Source organism: Hyperoodon ampullatus (genome assembly GCF_949752795.1).
Source record: "Hyperoodon ampullatus genome assembly, chromosome: 19".
NCBI classification, from domain to species: domain Eukaryota; kingdom Metazoa; phylum Chordata; class Mammalia; order Artiodactyla; family Ziphiidae; genus Hyperoodon; species Hyperoodon ampullatus.
Window position 1 is genome coordinate 45,853,603 of NC_136932.1, and position 18,744 is coordinate 45,872,346.

The 18,744-nt window shown below is 49.0% G+C and overlaps 1 protein-coding gene across 1 annotated transcript; it reads right to left on the reverse strand.

Moving 5' to 3' along the window:
- Positions 1-13,676: 13,676 nt before the first annotated feature.
- Positions 13,677-17,936, reverse strand: ERAL1 (Era like 12S mitochondrial rRNA chaperone 1; the record flags this gene model as incomplete). Its single annotated transcript, XM_079726099.1, has 10 exons — positions 13,677-14,282; positions 14,399-14,479; positions 14,602-14,751; positions 14,893-15,141; positions 15,227-15,339; positions 15,506-15,567; positions 15,731-15,777; positions 16,191-16,268; positions 16,381-16,508; positions 17,654-17,936. The coding sequence occupies 10 exons, from the start codon at positions 17,934-17,936 to the stop codon at positions 14,160-14,162; spliced, it is 1,314 nt and encodes a 437-aa protein (XP_079582225.1). The 3' UTR covers positions 13,677-14,159.
- Between the last annotated feature and the right edge of the window lie 808 nt (positions 17,937-18,744).

Consider the following 18,744-nt stretch of genomic DNA (forward strand, 5'->3'; position numbering starts at 1 on the left):
AAGACGGAAGGGGCTGCCAGGTTCACTGCACCTCTGCCCATCCTGAGCCCCACTCGGTAATGGAGACTGTGTCTCAAGAGCGTGAACGCTGGAGTCAGACTGCTTGGGTTTAAATTTTAGTTCTGTTGTTCATCACCTGTGTAATCTTGGGCAGGTAGCTTCATCTTCCTGGGCTTCAGTATTTGTATTCATTTTACAAATTTAATGCTTCCTATATGCCAAGAATTGTCCTAGATGCAGGGGAGACTGCAGTGAATAAAACCAATCCCTAGCTTTAGAGCTTACATTCAGGTGGGGAGAACAAAGTAAGAAAAATTAAATATATAGTATGTTAGATAATGGTATGTGCTGAGGAGGAAAATAAACAGGGAAAGGAATAGGAAGTTCGGGAGGGTGTTGAAACTTTAGTGTGAGGAAGGCCTCATTGAGAAGGTAGCACTGAGGAAAGCAAAGGAGTGAGTCATGCAGATATCAGAGAAGAGCTTTCTGTCCAGAGCCTCTGACATGGAAGTGTGTCTGGCATGACTGAAAAACCAGCAAGGAGGTCAGTGTGTTTGGAAGTGAGTGAATGAATGAGCAGTGGGGCGAGTGGTGGGAGATGAGGTCAGGATGGAAACCTGTTTCTGGTTCACGTAGAATCTTAATGGGGCCTATTTTTGCCTTTGCTCCGAGATGGGAAACCACTGAAGGGCTTCGAAAGAGAAGTGATGTGATCTGACACATGTAAAAAGATCATTCTAGGCACTGAGACAATCCAAGGGAGACAGGAAAATCTTTTCCAGAAATGGTGGAACAACTGAGTCTAAATGAGAAAAAAATTGGGACTTCCCTGGTGGTCCAGTGATTAAGTCTCCGAGCTTCCAAAGCAGGGGGCAAGGATTCGATCCCTGGTTGGGGAACTAAGATCCCACATGCTGTGCAGCAAAGATACATAAATAAATGAGAAAAATATTGAGTCACAATTCCTACCTCATTCCATATATTGATACAAAAACTAGTTTGAGATGGATCATAGATCTAATGTAAAAAATCAAACCATAAAGCTTATAAAACAAGAGGGAAATGTTTCTGTGACCTTCGCACAGGCAAGATTTCTTAGGACAAAAACGAAAAAAAAAAGCACTAACGATAAAAAAATAAATTGGACCATCAAAATAAGGCTCCGTTCATCAAAAGAAACAAAATGAGAAGGCAAGCATAGTCAGAAAAAACATTTACAGTATGCCTTTCTAACAAAGGGCTTGCATCTCATTTAAAAAGAGCTCCCAGGGACTTCCCTGGCAGTCCAGTGGCTAGGACTCTGCGATTCCAGTGTCGTGGGCCCAGGTTCGGTCCCTAGTCAGGGAACTAAGATCCCACAAGCTGCTGGTGTGGCAATAAATAACTAACTAAATAAAAAGAGCTCCCACAAATCAATAATAGAAAGACAGCACAATACGAACGTCACTCTGAATGCTCTGCTGAAAATAGAATGGAGAGGGACAGTTGCTTCTTACCTGTATTGCAATAATACAGGTGAAATATGATGGTGACTTGGACCAATGGGGGCTGGTGAGAAGCACTCAGATTCTGGATCTATTTTGAATTAACCAGAGTTGCTGACATTGGGTATAAGAGAAAAAGGGGGGAAAGAAAATGCCCTCAGTAAGCCATGTTCATGAATGTAAAGACAGTATTACAGGGACTTACCTGGTGGTCCAGCACTTCCACTGCAGGGGGCACGGGTTTGATCTCTGGTCGGGGAACTAAGATCCTGCATACTGCACAGTGCGGCCAAAAAAAAAAAAAAAACAGATTCAGTATTGCAAAGATATAATTTCTCCCAAATTGGTCTATAGGTTCAATATAATACCAATCAAGATCCCAAGAGATTTTTAATTGACAGACTAATTCTGAAGTTATGGGGAAATGCCAAAGGACCAAGAATAAGCAAGACAAGCTTGAAAAAGAGTAAAGTCAGAAGATTCGAACTATCAGATGTCAAGACTTTTAAAGTTTTAGTAATCAAGACAGTGTGATACTGGCACTTAGTAGACCAATGGAATAGAACAGAAAGTCCAGAAAAAGACCCACACTTGTTTTATGACAAAAGTGGCAATGCAGAACTGTGGGGAAAAGACAGTCTTTTCAATAAACGATACTGGATATCTGGGGGGGTGGGGAATGGTTCTTGACCTTGAACCTCACACTGTACATGAAATCAGTTCCAGATGGGTTGTAGATCTAAATGTGAAAAGTAAAACTGTAAAACATATAGAAAATAACAGAATATCTTCATGACCTTAGGGTAATCAAAAAAGTTTTTTAAACAAGTCAAAACTCAATAACTGTAAGAGAGGAAATTCCCTGGCTGTCCAGTGGTTAGGACTTGGCATTTTCACTGCAGTGGCCTGGGTTCAATCCCTGGTCAGGGAACTAAGATCCCGCAAGTCTCGAGGTGTGGCCAAAAATAATAAAAATAATCAAGAATATCTGTTTATCAAAAGATATACTAATCTCCAGGGAATTATACTGAGCAAAAAAGATCAGTACCAAAATGTTACATACTACATATATGATTCCAATTATATAACTTTTATATTTAATTGTGGTAAAGTACACATAACATAAAATTTACCATCTTAACCAATTTGAAGCCTACATTTCAGTGGTATTAAGTACATTTATATTATTATGTAACCATCACCACCATCCATCTCCCAGAACTCTTTGTATTTTGTAAAACTGAAATTCTATACCCATTCAGTAATAACTCCCCATTCCTCCTTGTCCCCGGCCCCTGGCAACCATCGACCTACTTTCTGTTTCTATGAATTTCACTACTATACATACCTCACATAAGTGAAACCATAAAATATTTGCCTTTTTGTGACTGGCTCCTTTCACTTAGTATAACATCCTCAACCCTGAATAACATCCCATTGTATATATACACCACATTTTGCTTATCCATTCATCTGTTAATGGACACTTGGATTGCTTCCATGTTTTAGCTATTGCTTTTGTTTTGTTTTGTTTTGTTTTTTTCCCCCCCCCGACCAGGGACTGAACCTGGGCCCTCAGCAGTGAAAGCTCCGAGTCCTAACCACTGGACCACCAGGGAATCCCTATTTCTAATTTTTTGAGGAACTATATATTTTTCCACAGCAGCTGCACGATTTTATATACCCGCCACCTACCAACAGTGTACAAGTGTTCCAATTTCTCCACATTCTCACCAACACTTGTTCTTTTCTTTCTTTCTCCCTTTCTTTCTTTCTCTCTCTCTCTCTCTCTTTTTTTTTTTTTTTTTTGGTAGTAGCCATCCTAATGGGTGTGAGGTATATATAACATTTTTGAAATGACAAAAATTTAGAAATGGAGAACAGATTAGCGGCTGCAGCGGTAGGAACAGGTGTGGGTGTGGTTATAAACATTAGGGATCCTTGTACTAGAACTGTCCAGTAGCTTTATCGTGGTGGATACATGTACATACACAAGTGATGAAACTGTGTAGAACTTAATACACTTACATAAGTGAGCACAAGCCAAACAGGAAATCTGAATAAAATTGGTAAATTATGTCAATGTCAACATCCTGTGATATTTGGCTGTGGTTATGATATTACTCTGCAGTTTTGCAAAACGTCACCAGTGGAGAAACTGGGCAAAGTGTGGAAGGGACCTCTCCATATTATTACTGACAACTGCATGTGAATCTACAATCGTCTCAATAAAAATTTCAATTAATAAGCACACACACACACTCACACACAAGGACCCATTGAGAATATGAGAAGGCAAGCCTCAGAATAATGGGAAAAGATATTTATAATACATATATCTGGGCGAAAAAAGTAGCACTCAGAATATACTTTGCAAATCAAGAAGGAAAAAGACAGATAACCCAACAGAAAAAGAGAAATGATGGCTCAAGCACTACACAGAATGGCCAATAGATGCACGAAAACATGTATGGCAAAGATAGTGGCAAAGACAGTGGCAACAATATTTTCCAGGGACTTCCCTAGTGGCGCAGTGGTTGAGAATCCGCCTGCCGGTGCAGGGGACACGGGTTCGAGCCCTGGTCTAGGAAGATCCCACATGCCGCGGAGCAACTGAGCCCGTGTGCCACAACTGCTGAGCCTTCGCTCTAGAGCCCATGAGCCACAACTACTGAGCCCACATGCCTAGAGCCCAACACAGCCAAAAATAAATAAATAAATAAATAAATAAATTTATAAAAAAAAAAAACAAAAAAAAACACAATATTTTCCATTCTACATGTTCCCTCTTACAGTGTGACTTTGACAGTCCTTCCAATTAGAGGTGGAGACTATGCCCCCTTTCCCTTGAAACTGAGTGGACTTTTGTGACTATTTAGGTCAATAGAATACGGCAGAAGTGATATTATATGACTTCCAAGGCTAGCTCATAAAAGACAATGCATCTTCCACTTTATTTGATGGAATATTCTGTCTTTAAGTCTTCAGCCACTGTGTAAGCAGTCTGACTGTGCTGTGAGGAAGCCCAAGCAGGCAGACCACATGGATAGGCCCTGAGCTACATGAAGAGAGAGGGATGCCCGGCCAGCTCCCAGCTCTCCCAGCCCCCATCTGACTTCATCTGCATGAGAAACCCCAAGCCAGTTCTGCCCAGCAGACTTCCTGAAATCCTGACTTCCATAACTGTGCAAAGTAGGAAAAGGACTGTTGTTTAAGCTTCTAAGTTTGGGGATGATTTGCTACACAGCAATGGATAATGGGAATAGCATGCATAACTTCATTAGTCATCAGGGAAGTCCAAATTCTGACCAGAACAGATATCACTGCACATCCACCAGAATGACTAAAATGGAAAAGAGTAACAATACCAAGTGTAGGGGAGGATGTGGAGCAACTGGAAATTTCACACATGGCTGGAAGAAATGTCAATACAACCACTTTGAAAACCTGTTTGACGGAATATAGTACCTACACCTGAACGTAAGCATGCCCTTTGACCCAACCATTCCACGCCCAGCAGAAATACACACACATGTATGTACAAGAATAATGGGAGTTCCCTGGTGGCCTAGTGGTTGGGATTCCGGGCTTTCACCGCCATGGCTCGTGGCAACGTGGCACAAAAAGGAATATTCATGGCAGCGTTATGAATAACGGCCCCCAAACTCAAACAATCCAAATGTTTACTAATGGTAGAATGAATAAAGTGTAGTGTTTTCACGAAATTGAATACTGTGCAGTAATGGAAATAAACCAATTACTGATCCATACAACAACTTGAATGAGTCTTGCAAACATAATGTTGAGCTAAAATGATACATAGTACATCATTCCATTAAACAACATCCAAAAAAGCAGGCAAAGCTAATCTATGGCATTAGAAGGCAGGATAGAAGTCACCTTTGGAGAGAAAGAGGTGGGTAACAGAGAGAGGATGCACCTGGGAAGGTGGTGTTTCTTGACCTGGGTGGTTGTTACTTGGGTGTGTTCACTTTGTGATAATTCACTTATGAGTTTGGTGGGGGTTTTTTCTTTTTTCTTTCTTTTCTTTTTTTTTGGCACCACGCAGCTTGCAGGATCTTAGTTCCCCGACCAGGGATCAAACCCAGGCCCCTTGCAGTGGAAGCTCAGAGTCCTAACTACGGGACCACCAGGGAATTCCCCATTTTTGGAAAAAAAAAAAATATATATATATATATATATACACACACATATATTGTGCTTCGGTAAAAAGTTAATTCAAGAATAAATTGTCGGGCTTCCCTGGTGGCGCAGTGGTTAAGAATCCTCCTGCCAATGCAGGGGACACGGGTTCGAGCCCTGGCCCTGGAACATCCCACATGCCACAGAGCAATTAAGCCCGTGCGCCATAACTACTGAGTCCGCGCTCTAGAGCCCACTAGCCACGACTACTGAAGCCCGTGTGCCTAGAGCCCTTGCTCTGCAACAAGAGAAGCCATGACAGTGAGAAGCCCACACACCACAACAAAGAGTAGACCCCACTCGCCGCAACTAAAGCCCACGAACAGCAACGAAGACCTAACACAGCCAAAAATAAAAACAAATAAATAAATTTTAAAAAGCGAAAAAAGAATAAATTGTCTTAGCGGGTGTATATATATTCCAAACTTATCAAATTGTGCATTTTTACTATGTGCAGTTTATGGTCAATCATACCTCAATAAAGTATTTTTAAAAGTTGAAAAAAAAAGAATAAATTGCCTCCAAGGCTTTTTGGCTGATCTGGAAGAATGGAGCTGCTATTTGCTGAAATGGGAAAAACAGTTGAAGGAGCAGATTTGAGGTGGGATCAGGGACCTCGGTTTTGGACATGTTAAGTCTAAGGTGCCTATTAGAGAAATTTGCCAACTAGGAGGCTCACTTTACAAGTTAGTTTTGGGGAGAAGTCTGGCCTGGACACATGGATTAGGGAGTCACCAGTGTGTAGACAGTATTTAAAGCCATGGGACAAGATGAGATCAATGAAGGAATGAGTGCAGGTGTAAAGAGAAGAGGTTCAAGGATTGAGCCTGGGGCCGTCTATAGTGAGGGTTATCATAAGGACTAAATGACATAGCTCATGTTTGCATCAAACATGGCACTTCATGAGCACTTAGCATGTAGGAGCTGGTATGATTTGCTTGGTAGCTGGCTAATAAAGCCCTCTTGCAGGCATTTCTTTTTTTTTTTTTAACATCTTTATTGGAGTATAATTGCTTTACAATGGTGTGTTAGTTTCTGCTTTATAACAAAGTGAATCAGCTATACATATACATATAGGCATTTCTTTTCTTTTTTTCAGATTTTAATTTTATTTTCCAACTGATTACTAAAATGATGTGTATGTTGAACTCATTTAATCCTTGAGCCAACCCTGTGAAAAGAGCTACTGCCCTCCATTTATGAAATAACTGAGGCTCACGGAAGTGGAGAAACTTGCCCGAGGTCACACAGGGTCTGAGCCAGAACCAGGACTGCAAGCCAGATGCCCAGACTCTGAGGCTCCTGCTCTTTTCACTACTTCCTGTTGACTTTCAGGAAATGGAGGCCTGGGTGGCCGCACTAGGACCTAAGTAGGATATGGTCCTGGTTCGCCTTAGCGTCAGGGACAGTGGCTAGCCAGAGGAGACGACCAGAGGGGCCTGGGAAAAGGCAAGCGTCTTGCTTAAAGAGGCTTGAAGGATGCTGGAGGCGGGGAAGGAGCAATGATCTGGAGGGAGGCTGAGGCATCAGCACCTGTGTTACAGCCAATGGACTCCGAGAGTGGGGAGAACAAGGTCTCGTTCCCTGAGCCTGGAACCAGCCTCAGGAAGGGCTGAGGGCCCAGCACAGAGCGGGTTAAGCACCCTGGAACCTTTGCCTGGGGTGGGGGTGGAGGCAGAGGACTGTCTGGAGGAGCCTCTTCTGGCCTGATAATCCAGGCTGCCTATCTCTTTCACAGCAGCTGTGAAGCAGACAGGTTGTCCTGGCAGGGAGGGAGGGAGGGAGGTAAAGCCCAGCTGATGGCGGGAAGGATTTGAGGAGGGAGGGACACCCAGCCTCCCTGGAGATCCTTTCCCACCTAACAGCTAGCTACCTTCAGGACTGTGCCAGGAGATGGGAGCGGGCATGGCCCGAGTCTGGACATGGGGGCTCCCACTGACCAAGAGAACAGGAACTGGGAGCTGATAAACAGATCTAGGGAGGTGTGGGTTGGAAAGTTTCTATTTCTGCCTCAATATGAGCCTGGGCAGGTGTGCACTCCCACGCACACCTGGCAGGTATTTGAGTGAGCATGCCCCCCCCCCCCCCCGGGAGGATGAGTAGGAAAAGCCCATGGCAAAGCCAGAAGGGAAGGAGCCTGGCATTTGCTGAGCTCCTGTTACATATGAGCCAGTCCCTAGGTTAGAAACTGTCACTTCTACTGTCTCATTTCATCTGTACCGCAATCATGAAAAAGATGGCATTTTAAGCCCATTTTACTGATAAGGAAGCCGAGGCTCCAAGAGCAGGGCAGGGCTCAGGCCCACTCGGCAAGCTGTGATAGAGCCCAGGCTCTGACAGATCCAAAGCCATGCTTTTCCCTTCTGGCTCTGAGTCCATCCTGGGCCGGTGGTCTGGAAAAAAAGCAAGAACTCTAAGGCATGACTCCTGAACTGTACAGGCTGAGGCTCTGGTTCAAGCCTCAGATGGCCTGGCCTGTGACTCCAGGGCATGTGAGCTCCATACGAGGGCCTGGCTCGTGAGCCGCAGGAGGTCAGAGAATGGAGAGGATTGTTGCTGGGTTGGAGTTGGCCAAGAGCAGGTGTGGAAGAGGCTTAAAAAGGGGTGAGACAGGTGGGAGTCTCTGAGGAAGCAGAAGCGAGGAGGGGATCCCGACTCCACTCGGGAGCTTCCCACATACTTTCACTGAGTCTTCCCAAGGTCAGCCCCATTTTAGAGATGAGGAGACCAAGGCTCAGAGAGATGAAGCAAGCAATGTGGTCAGAATCACATCACTGGTAGGTGGCAAAGCTCAGGTCTGATTCCGTTGCCTCTGAAACTTTATAAGGCCCCACAGAGACACACACAAAATCAACCTCAATCATAGCAGCTTTGTGCACAGAGCTTGGGATCTGGAGTTTAGAGAGTAGAGTTGTAGCCTTGCCTCTTCTCCTGATTACTGTGTGACCCAGGGTCATGAGTTTCCTCCCAGAGCTTCAGTTTCTGTTATAAAATTGGCATGCAGTCATCTTCGGGAAACTGATAGACGTTGGCAAAGCCCCCAGAGAAGCCATTGCTATGACCCGCAGCACCTGAGTTCATTGCTCAAATCGTGCACTTGCTCATGGGGCCAACAGGAATAGAGCGTGGAAGGGGATGTGTTGAGAACGTGAGTACACGCTGGTCACTGTCTGCAAGGCATCTGTTCAGTGTAAGGCTTTCTCTGAGCATCTCCCAGGATAAGGCCCATGAAGGGTGCTGGGGCCATAGAGAAGAATCAGACAAGGTGCCTGCTCATGGAGCCATTGGGGACAAATGAGGGAACAGATGAATTCTCACCGTGTGATAAGGAGAACAGAGCAGGTCCAAGCCTAGACACAAGGGCAAGTGTCAGGGAGGGTTAGGAGAGGCTTCACAGGCCAGTCATGATGAAACCAAGCTGGGAGAAAAGGCGATCGCCAGCAGTAATCTCCGACAAAGCCCCAGGTCACAAGCCCCAATCTACCACATGGAGAGTAAGGATTAGATCAGTTTTCCAGCCTTTCTTTCTCACACCTGTTAAGCTCCTAGAACCACACCAGGCTCTTGCTTTGAGTCCCCTGAATCTAAAGCAAAACAGGAGAGCAAGAACTTCCCAGAACTTCTTAAAGTCCTTGGTTCCAAGATGAGTTTTGCTGCTAAATGTGCTGTGAGTGAGACATTGAAAGACCATATTTTTCGGCCTGCTTTTATCTTTGTACAAAACTGCCAACTTCGTGAAACTTAGTAAAACAACCAAGAGAAAATTAAGAGTAATTTTACTAGCTGAGCCCAATTTTTTTGATGTGTATCTCCGTGTGTTGTAGGTCTATGCAGGCATCATACATGTGTGTTGTGTATGTGTATCTGTGCGTGACTGTGTGTGTATGTCTATGTACCTGTGGGTACCTGCTGCTGCCTTCCTATTCCTCATAGGGTCATGGGTTCCCTGATTCTGAGAGGTGGAGGGAACCCTGAGGCTTTGGATGATACCCTCCCCTCCTCTGGGCCTCAGTTTCCTCTCTTATATAAAGGAGGGACTTGAACTTCATGATTTTGAAGGAATCTTGCAGATCTTACTGTCCTTAATTTTATCACTCAGCATATGGTTTAAGGACTTCATCCAAAGAAGGACAAAATAAGAGTCAAATGTTTAAAGCTGCAGTGGCAGGGACTGGAATCAGACTTTGGAAGGATAAGGTCCCAGACAGGCCCACCCCAGTCTCAGGAGAGCCATGAAGCTCCTAGTCTGAAGCAAAAGCTGTGAGCATATAAGGCTTCTCCCAAGGACTGGGATTGTGTCCCCCAACCCCAGGCTGGCTGCCAGGCAAGGGGCAGAGTCTTGCCCCTTGTGACCTTGTGACCATGTGACCTGCAGAAAGGGAGAAGTACGCCCAACTTAACTCCCCTCAGGGTTCTAAGGAGGGAGAAGGATGGAAAAGCAGCCATCCAGGAGACCGCCCTCAGCATGAAGTGTCCTCAGGTTCTACTGTGGCCCCTGCAAGCTCCTGATAAGCAAAAGGGCCCCTGCCCTGATAGCCCCAAGTCTGCTAATCAGGGTCCGCAGACTACCCCGCCCAGGCTCAGACTCTCCTTCAGCCCACACCCTGATCGCAGGCCCCTCCACCCAACTTGAGGCCACAGTCACAAGATCTCTGGCTGGTGGAGATATCTCTCCTCTACCTCCAGGACCCCTGAGTGCTGTCCATGCTCACCCCTGGACTTGGCCCCCAGGGTCTAAGTGGAAACCTAGCCAGCGAGTGGCATGAATTTGGCCCTAGTGCCTGAAGGCTTTACTCTGGGAAGGGAGCCTGGACTATCTGTGGGGTCACAGGACAGGAAAGGGGGTCGCAGGGAGGCAGGAGTAGACAAGGATAATTCCTCACTGGGTTGGAGCACCTGGGTCTATAAAGGCTTCTCACCCACATTTCTCACTTAATTCTTACAACTTGGTAAGATACGTATTATCACCAAAGCTCAGAACAGTGGCATTTGCCCCCAGTCACACAGCAAGAGAGTGAAACAGGAAAGGAGAGAAGGAAACTGACATTGGTTCGTGCACGCTGGGCTCTGATCTGGGTGTTTGACATGAGTGCTCCCATAATCCTTGTAACCACCGCTTGAGGTAGGTTGGACAGCGCCCATTTTGCATTTGAGGAGACTGAAGCAGAGAGCACTTGGCCCAGAGGCACAGAGCTGGATGCAATGGAGTCGGGACTGTCACTCCAGGCCTGTTACCTCTAAACCTGGGCTTTCTCTATGGCCTCCAGCTGCTTTCAAGAGTATTTTATGAATTTTCAGATGTTCATCAACAGGTCTCGGGACTACCCTGGTGGCGCAGTGGTTAAGAATCCGCCTGCTGGGCTTACCTGGTGGCGCAGTGGTTGAGAATCCGCCTGCCGATACAGGGGATACAGGTTCGTGCCCCGGTCCGGGAAGATCCCACATGCCGCGGAGGGGCTAGGCCGGTGAGCCATGGCCACTGAGCCTGCGCGTCCGGAGCCGGTGCTCCGCAACGGGAGAGGCCACAACAGTGAGAGGCCCGCATACCGCAAAAAAAAAAAAAAAAAAAAGAATCCGCCTGCCAATGCAGGGGACACGGGTTCAAACCCTGGTCCGGGAAGATCCCACGTGCCGCAGAGCAACTAAGCCTGTGTGTCACAACTGCTTAGCCTGTGCTCTAGAACCCGTGTGCCTAGAGCCCGGGCTCCGCAACAAGAGAAGCCACTGCGATGAGAAGCCCGCACACTGCAACGAAGAGTAGCCCCCGCTCGCCACACTAGAGAAAGCCCACGCGCAGCAACGAAGACCCAATGCAGCCAAAAATAAATAAACTAATTAAAAAGAAGCAACAGGCCTCACCTGTGGCCTTCAACAGCGAGCCCCTGTGGGAGGCGGTTGAGATAGGCATTAATTTGTTTAACCCCTTCTGTGGGCCAGCACTAGCACTGTGCTAAGTGCTTTACCAGCAGCTCATCACCCAGCTCTCACAGCTCTGCGAACTGGGGACTGTTATTACTCCTGTTTACAAAGGCGAACAGGGATGGCCCAAGAAAATGACTTGCCTGAGAGAGCCACAGCTTTGTCAGTCTGCCTCCCCAGGTCAAAGTCTCTCCCCTCCCCCACATGACATCAGTCATCCGACGTGAACGCTTGTTTAGTCACTACTCTGTGGTAGAGATACATTGGTGAATAAACCAGGCCCTCGTGATTATTTGCTTAATATGAATAATCACACAAATAAACGAGCCCATAACAGGGGGATTTAACTAGCCAGGACAAACTTCTCTGCAGAAGAGACATTTAGAGATCTGAAGAGGGAATAAGAGTTAAGTAGACAAGAGAGGAGGGAAGATCATGCCAAACAGAGTCAGAGCATGTGCCAAGCCTCTGTGACAGCAGGAGGTAAAACACCTCCAAGGAACCGAAAGAAGTTTGGGTCTCTCCCCTCACTCCCCATCCTGGCCTCATCTGCCCCTGCAGAGGCGGGTGTAACTGCTTCCCAGCAAACACACCAGATGGTCTAGGAGAGGGGAAGGGGAGGGACCAGAGAAGCAGACGTGTCCCCAGAACGGGGGTCCAGGGAGCAGTGGCCCTGCTTTGAGGAGTCTCTACTCCAAGTCTCACCTTTCCCAGAGGCAGAGAACCTAATACTGCCGGGCTCTCACTCTGGGGGCCTTGAGCTCTGACGAACAGCCCCTACCCTTTCCTAAGCTGGCTCCCACGTGAGCTTGGGACTCAGCCAGCCACCCTCAAATGTTCCGGCAGAGGACCCCTCCCCCTAGAGGACCTTGCCCTGGCAGAGGTGGGCAAAGGGTCCGGCCTCCTTGGGTTCAGCATAAACATAGACAGGGGCCGGGGGTCTGAAATTTAGGTCAGAGCTTGCCCCAAGATCCAGCTGTCAGGACCCTCCCTGCCTTATAGAGATTCAAACATTCCCATCACCGGAAACAACCACCACCAACTCCCCAGGGCTCTGACCAGCAATTAAGCCCTGCAGGATGGCTGGGGTGAGGCTGTTTTTTCTTCAGCCAGGCCCAGGCCCAGGCCCAGCAGGCTTAGCAAGGTCCATAAAAGAGTATGTGACAAAGGGCCTAATGGAGAAGGGCCAGTGACCTTCAGTCCAAGGAGTCTAGCAGGGAAAGGGTTAAGAGGCAGGGCCTTCCAGAACCCGGGAAAGTGCCCCACCCAAGGGGAGGGGCCAGCTGGTGGATTAAAAGGGAGCAGCTTGCGTGGAGAGGCAGGAGGGACAGGGTTTCTCTACTTCCAAAGGCCTTAGTCTGCAGTTCCAGCCCCAGGTAAGTGGTCCTCCTCTGGGTCTGCTTGTTGGTATGACCAGAGGAGATCTTCTGCTGCATTATGTGATCTCTGGCTTGTTAAACTCGGGCACTGGGTCCCTAAGGACATCTCAACAGACCCTAGCTCTGAAGGGCTCTTTGCATCAGTCCCCTTCAGGCTGCCCTTGACCACAGAACCAAGGAGATGCCAGCTAGAGAGTGGGGAGCTGTGTCCATCCCTGACCTGTCCTGCTGTGCCCCCAGTGCCTGGCTCTCTCTGCCACGGTGGTCTCCAAGCCATGCTCCCTGTGCCTCCTGCAGGGCCCTGGCTGGGATATCATCATATACTGTAAGTTTGTGATGAGACACTACAGTATAGATGATGTACTAGTCCGGGTACTCCCAGCTCTGGAGGCTGATGAGGAGGCCAGGGGTGGCTGCAAGCCCACCGTGCTCACTGCTCAGCCTATCACAGCCTGCCGACCGCCAGGGCACTTGGGGGTGGCGAGGAAACCGTTACCATTACTGAGTTTAGTAATGGTAACGGTTCTCTTGCTGCACCCAGAAAACGTGCCAAGAAGATTGCTCGGGACCCTGGAGCAGCCTACTGAAGGGAGGGAGACTCCAGCTCAGACAACGGGGTAGGGGTGGAGGGAATGGGTATGTTTTCTCTTTCCTGTTCTAAAGAAATAAAGATGAGACCCAGAATGCTGCTTGTCTTTTAACTTTATTAGCATCCAAGATTGGAGAGGGGGGTGGTGGGAGGGATCAAGGACTTGAGGAGCAGTGGGAGGCACTATCTCACTCAGGACACGTGGGTCCTTACACAGCTGCAAGGTGTACGAACTGAGGGGAGAGGGGAAAGATCTCCCTGCTAACAACTCAGGAAGAAACTCTGGGCCCAATGCCAGGTGGCAGCAGTGCTCCCACACCAAAGGGCCAGCTTCTAAGACCTAAGTAGCTACAGGCCCAGGCAGAGGAACTACATGGGAACCAGGCTAAGGTAGATTCCTTCCTCCAGCAGGAGGCATGGCCGGGCAGGGGCTGTGCAGACTCGGACAGCCACCAGCGGTCAGCCAGCCAGTCACTGTCCAGGCCCGGCTCCAGGCCCTGCAGGCCCCAGGTAGGGGCAGTTCTGGTCAGTGGCTGCCGCCAGCAGCTTGGGCGGGGATGCCTTGGGAAAGATATCAGAGGGTGGTCACTTCAGGAGTTTCACAGACAGGCGGAGCTGAACTTCACAGAGGAAGATGTTCATGAGGTCGCGGCCCACCTCCTGTGCCATCTGGGAGATCAGGTGCCCCTTTGGACCGATCAGGATCCTCTGAGGGTGGGGTAAAAGACAGGGACGTGAGCCTGCTCTCAGAGCTCCCAAGCAGTCAGGGAAGAACCCCTGCCTAACAGAGTATCGGTCCCTCCTCCAAGCCTGGCCCTGCTTACCATGTGAGATTCTTTGGGCACCAGAAGCTTCTGCTCAATCATCAGCTTCCCGTTTGGCCCTTCCTCCCACATTACCGTCTTCTGCACAGGGAGACATCATGACTGGTCAGGCAGGCCCCGACCCACGCCCTCTTTGGGACCCAGCTGTCTGCTCCGGGTGTGTGCCTGATGGAGAGCCCCATGACCCCGAACTGTGCCTGCACCTGCTGCACGTTGTAGGGCACCTCCTGGGGCAGGTACTCCAGGAGTTTCTCTCGGATCATGTTGGCGCAGATCTCCTCAGGCGTCTGGCTGGTGAGGACTCCACTGTGGAACTCCCAGGGCCCTGGCCGGGCCTGTGCCAGGAGGTATTGCTATGGGCACAGAGGGAGTAGGTAGGCATCTCAGTCCCAAGCAGGACTTTCCTCTCACTCTCACTTCCAGGAGGAGGAACTCTGAGGCTTGTCTTCACATGGTGGAAACCAAGGGCCAGGCTATGGTCAAGGCTAACTGACCTTTAGTGTTTTCACATCCTCCTGGCTTAGGGCTGACAACATGAAGATCTCCTGGAAGTGGGGCCAGCCAATCTGCTGAGGGTCTCCCATGGACAGTGTGTTTGGGCCCTTAGCTGCTGGGCTGGAGCAATGGTTGCCCGGCTGTGAGCGGACAGCCTGCCTCGTTTTGAGCTTCTTGCCGTCGACCACACCTTCAGTGAGGGCTGCTGTAAGCTCCAGGAGAACTGACTTCTGCTTCAGGCAATCAACCTGGGGGTGGCGGACGGGCAGAGGACTGTGGTCAGTGAGACGGGGCCCTTGAAGTAGACCCCTTCCTCAGGTAGGGGGTGCTCACCTTGTTCATGACAAGGACGCTGGGGACTTGGGAGAACTGGGTCAAGCACTGGAGCACCTGGGGACTGAGCTGGTTCCGAGTCCACTTGTCCGAGACATCCACAAGAACCACAACTGGGAGTTGGCAGTGTAGAGAGGACAAGGTTACGACCACTCTTTCCCTCCAACCCCCAAAACTTCCAGGGTATGGGATCTGGCCAACCCCCATCCCCCCAAACTGTCAGCAATGAGAGGCCATGACCATGTAAACTGGGCTTCAGATTCCCATCCTGAGCCTAACCCAGATCAGCAGATGCCATGCTCTTCCAGGGATCTTCCAACAAAGAGAGCTCCAGATGGTGCCTAAGGGACAGACAGACATAGATCAGGAAGGGTCTTGGGAGTGATGCCCTCCTGAGGAGGGATGGGGTGTGATAAGGGGGTTTTCCAGCCCCTATGATGGAATCTCCCCACTCCCTCTTCAACACCTTTCCCCCCTACAACTCCCTGTTTCCCCAGCTATTACCTTTTCTGTTTAGCAGGGCTGATGAGGCCAGGTGTGTCAAGTAGAACCTAAAATCAGGAAAGAGAGATGCCCAGACCCCCCGACCCCAGGAGGAAAGATTATGGCTGGGTAGTGAAAGGTCACCCACCCTTGATGTCAGGAGCCTGCCCCCACTTCTTGGCCAAGCTGACTTCAAATTTTTACCCTCCAGCCTTGCTTTAATTCTAGACAGAATCCAGGAGAAAGAGAACAACTGTGAATATTTGGAAGATTAGGAAGCAGTAAAGAGGCAGTGAGACCTTTCTGACTAGATGCCAAAGGGGGAAGGTAGAGAGAGAACTGCATAGGCCTAAAGGAAGAGGAGCCCCCTTCCCTCAGAGAAGTGAGCCTAAGCATCATTTTCTTCAGGTCTAACAGTAAGGGAGACCCTCTTAGCTTCAACCTCTGTCCTGTTTGCTGGACATCCATCGCAAGTACCCACCACCTGGGTCTCTTTCTCTGTGATGACCCCCAGAGCTTGGCTGCGAGTCGTATGCACCTTCTGGGAGACAGGGAACACCTGCCAGGAACAAAAGTCCCAAGTGAGGTCCCAGATCCCTCCAGAACAATCCACGAAGGCACAGTAAGAAGTGAGAAATGAAAGCGTGGGGGGTGTCAAGGATGCAGCATACTTTTCGGCCCAGCAGCTGGTTGGAGAGGGTTGACTTTCCTGCATTCGGGGCACCCAGGAGGACCACTCGTAGGACTCGGGGGTTCTCAGGCATGTCCGGGCGATGGACCAAGAGGAGATCCTGCTCATCTGTGTGTGGGAATGGAGGGGAGTGAGAGGTAGTACAACCTGGGTCCCCTGTCAGGTACTTGGTCCTACCCATCCACAAAGGGAATATGGACACAAGATTAGTGCATCAGGTTGAAGCCGAGACCTAGCTTTGAGATTCAGTTTGTCCATTACTTTGTTTATATGCCTTTATCAAGTTCTCTAACCTCTCTAATCCCCTTAGTTTTCTCATATGTAAAACAGAAATGATATTGATGGTAACTACTTACTGTATAACCTTCTTCTGACAGTTGGCAATTGTGTAAAACCACTCAGCACAATGCCTGGCACTTAATACTCAATAACCTTGTGGAATCGTATTGTGTAGTTGTGCCCAGTAAATGTATGTACATGTGTGAAAGTATCTCTATACCAGATAAAGCCAGAAATCCCTCCAGCTCTATCTCACCCTACTAAGGGTACAATGAAGGCTCTGCAAGCTTTCTCAGTCTTTCTGTAATTGCTCCTTGTGACACTGCATCGTAATTACCAGTTTCTGTGTTCAGCCTTTAGTCTATGCTACTTGAAGGATAGAGGGTGCTATTTCCAGGTGTACAGTTGACCCTTGAGCAACATGGGTTTGAACTGTACTGGTCCACTTATACGCAGGTTTTTTTGTTTTTTTATTCTTCACTAAATGTGTACTATGCGATGTGCAGTTGGTTGAATCCTCAGATGGGAATCGTGGATACGGTGGAGCTGCATATACGGAGGGCCCACAATAAATTATATGAGGATTTTCGATTGCGTGGGTTCTGCACCCCTAACACCTTTGCCCCGAGTTGTTCAAGGGCCAACTGTAACTCAGTGTCTTGATAAGTAGATGGGTCAAGTGTGCTCCCCATGTTAGGACAGAGAGCCACAACTCTTCCATGCCTGTGGCCCTTCAATCTCCTGCTCTATGGTTGTGACCAGATCGGTTCCCTCTGGCTCGAAAACTCTTAGCACCTAGTATCTCTTTCCTATGAGATCCTTCACTGCTCGCTTCTATCTCTCGGGGCCTCAAGATCGTTTTCTGTAATACAGAGCCAAAGACGATATCCCCAGAGACTGAGGGATTTCCCCGACACGGGACTTTCAGTGCTAAAACCGTGACAGTCCCAGACAAATCTATCTGGGCTCTTTACCTCTGTGCATGGACACGGCGGGGACGCGAACATTCAACGAGCTGTCTGGCTGAGAGAGTCCGAGGAAGCAGTCCAGGGCTGAGTTCTGGCCATTAGGGCGAGAAGCCGAGGCCAGGCGGGGACCAGAGAAGGCCGGGCCCGAGACACAGGAGACGCACCTCTGCTGACTGCCCAAGAGCGAGGGGATCCGGGTCACCCATTCCCTCGCGGCGTCGGGACCCGGCGGCCAAACTCCTAACACGGTTCGAAGGAGCACAGTCCCTCGCCTGCCATGGGTAGCCATCGCAACCGCAAGGCACTCCGGGAACTCCCAGGAACGCACCTATGATTGGACAGTGCTGCGGAGAGGCGAGCGAGCGGGAGAGAGCTAGATCGGCCCAAACAGAGCGGAGGAACATGGGACATTGGAGGTTGGCTGGGGTTGGACCGGCTCTGGAGACTGCCCGAGGCTAAGGAACGGGGAAAAAGTGTATTTAGAGTTTGTGTGAGCTTGAAGATCGTTTTGGATTCCCATACGTATCGTGTTTTCTTCTTCTCCTGCCAAAGTTTTGTAGAAGGCCCTTCTAGCCCTGCCTCACGAAAGACTACATCTCCCACGAGGCCAAGCGGCAAAATCGTTCTCTTAGCGCCTGACCTCACTCACTAAGCGGGAGAAACTCGCGCAACGAAGGAGGGATGGTCCGGCGCGTGGGGCCGTGTACTGCTCCCCCTGAGGGTCTTTTTAGTCCTTTCCAGCCTCAGGCTTGCAGGATCCCCTCCCAGTGCCCCTCTGGCTTGGCCTAGCGTCGGCAGCGGCCTCCGGCAGTCTGTACCTTTACTTTATGGGAGCCTCCTGTAAGGAGGGGTCGGTGTTCCCGATGAGCAGCAGACCCGGATTTCCCTCCTGTAAGACTCGGCTACTATCTCCTCTCTGAGGCCATTCCTTTCTGGAGAAAAACCAGAGGGTCTGCAAAGGGAGAAGAAGCGGCTTAGTCACCTAGGATCTCCCGGACTGCCTTAGCGGCCTGAGGAACCTGATATACCTTGGCCGATCTGTGGCCTTAAGCCCTCTCTTCATCCTTTGAAGCCTCGGCCAGACTTTTGGAATTGAG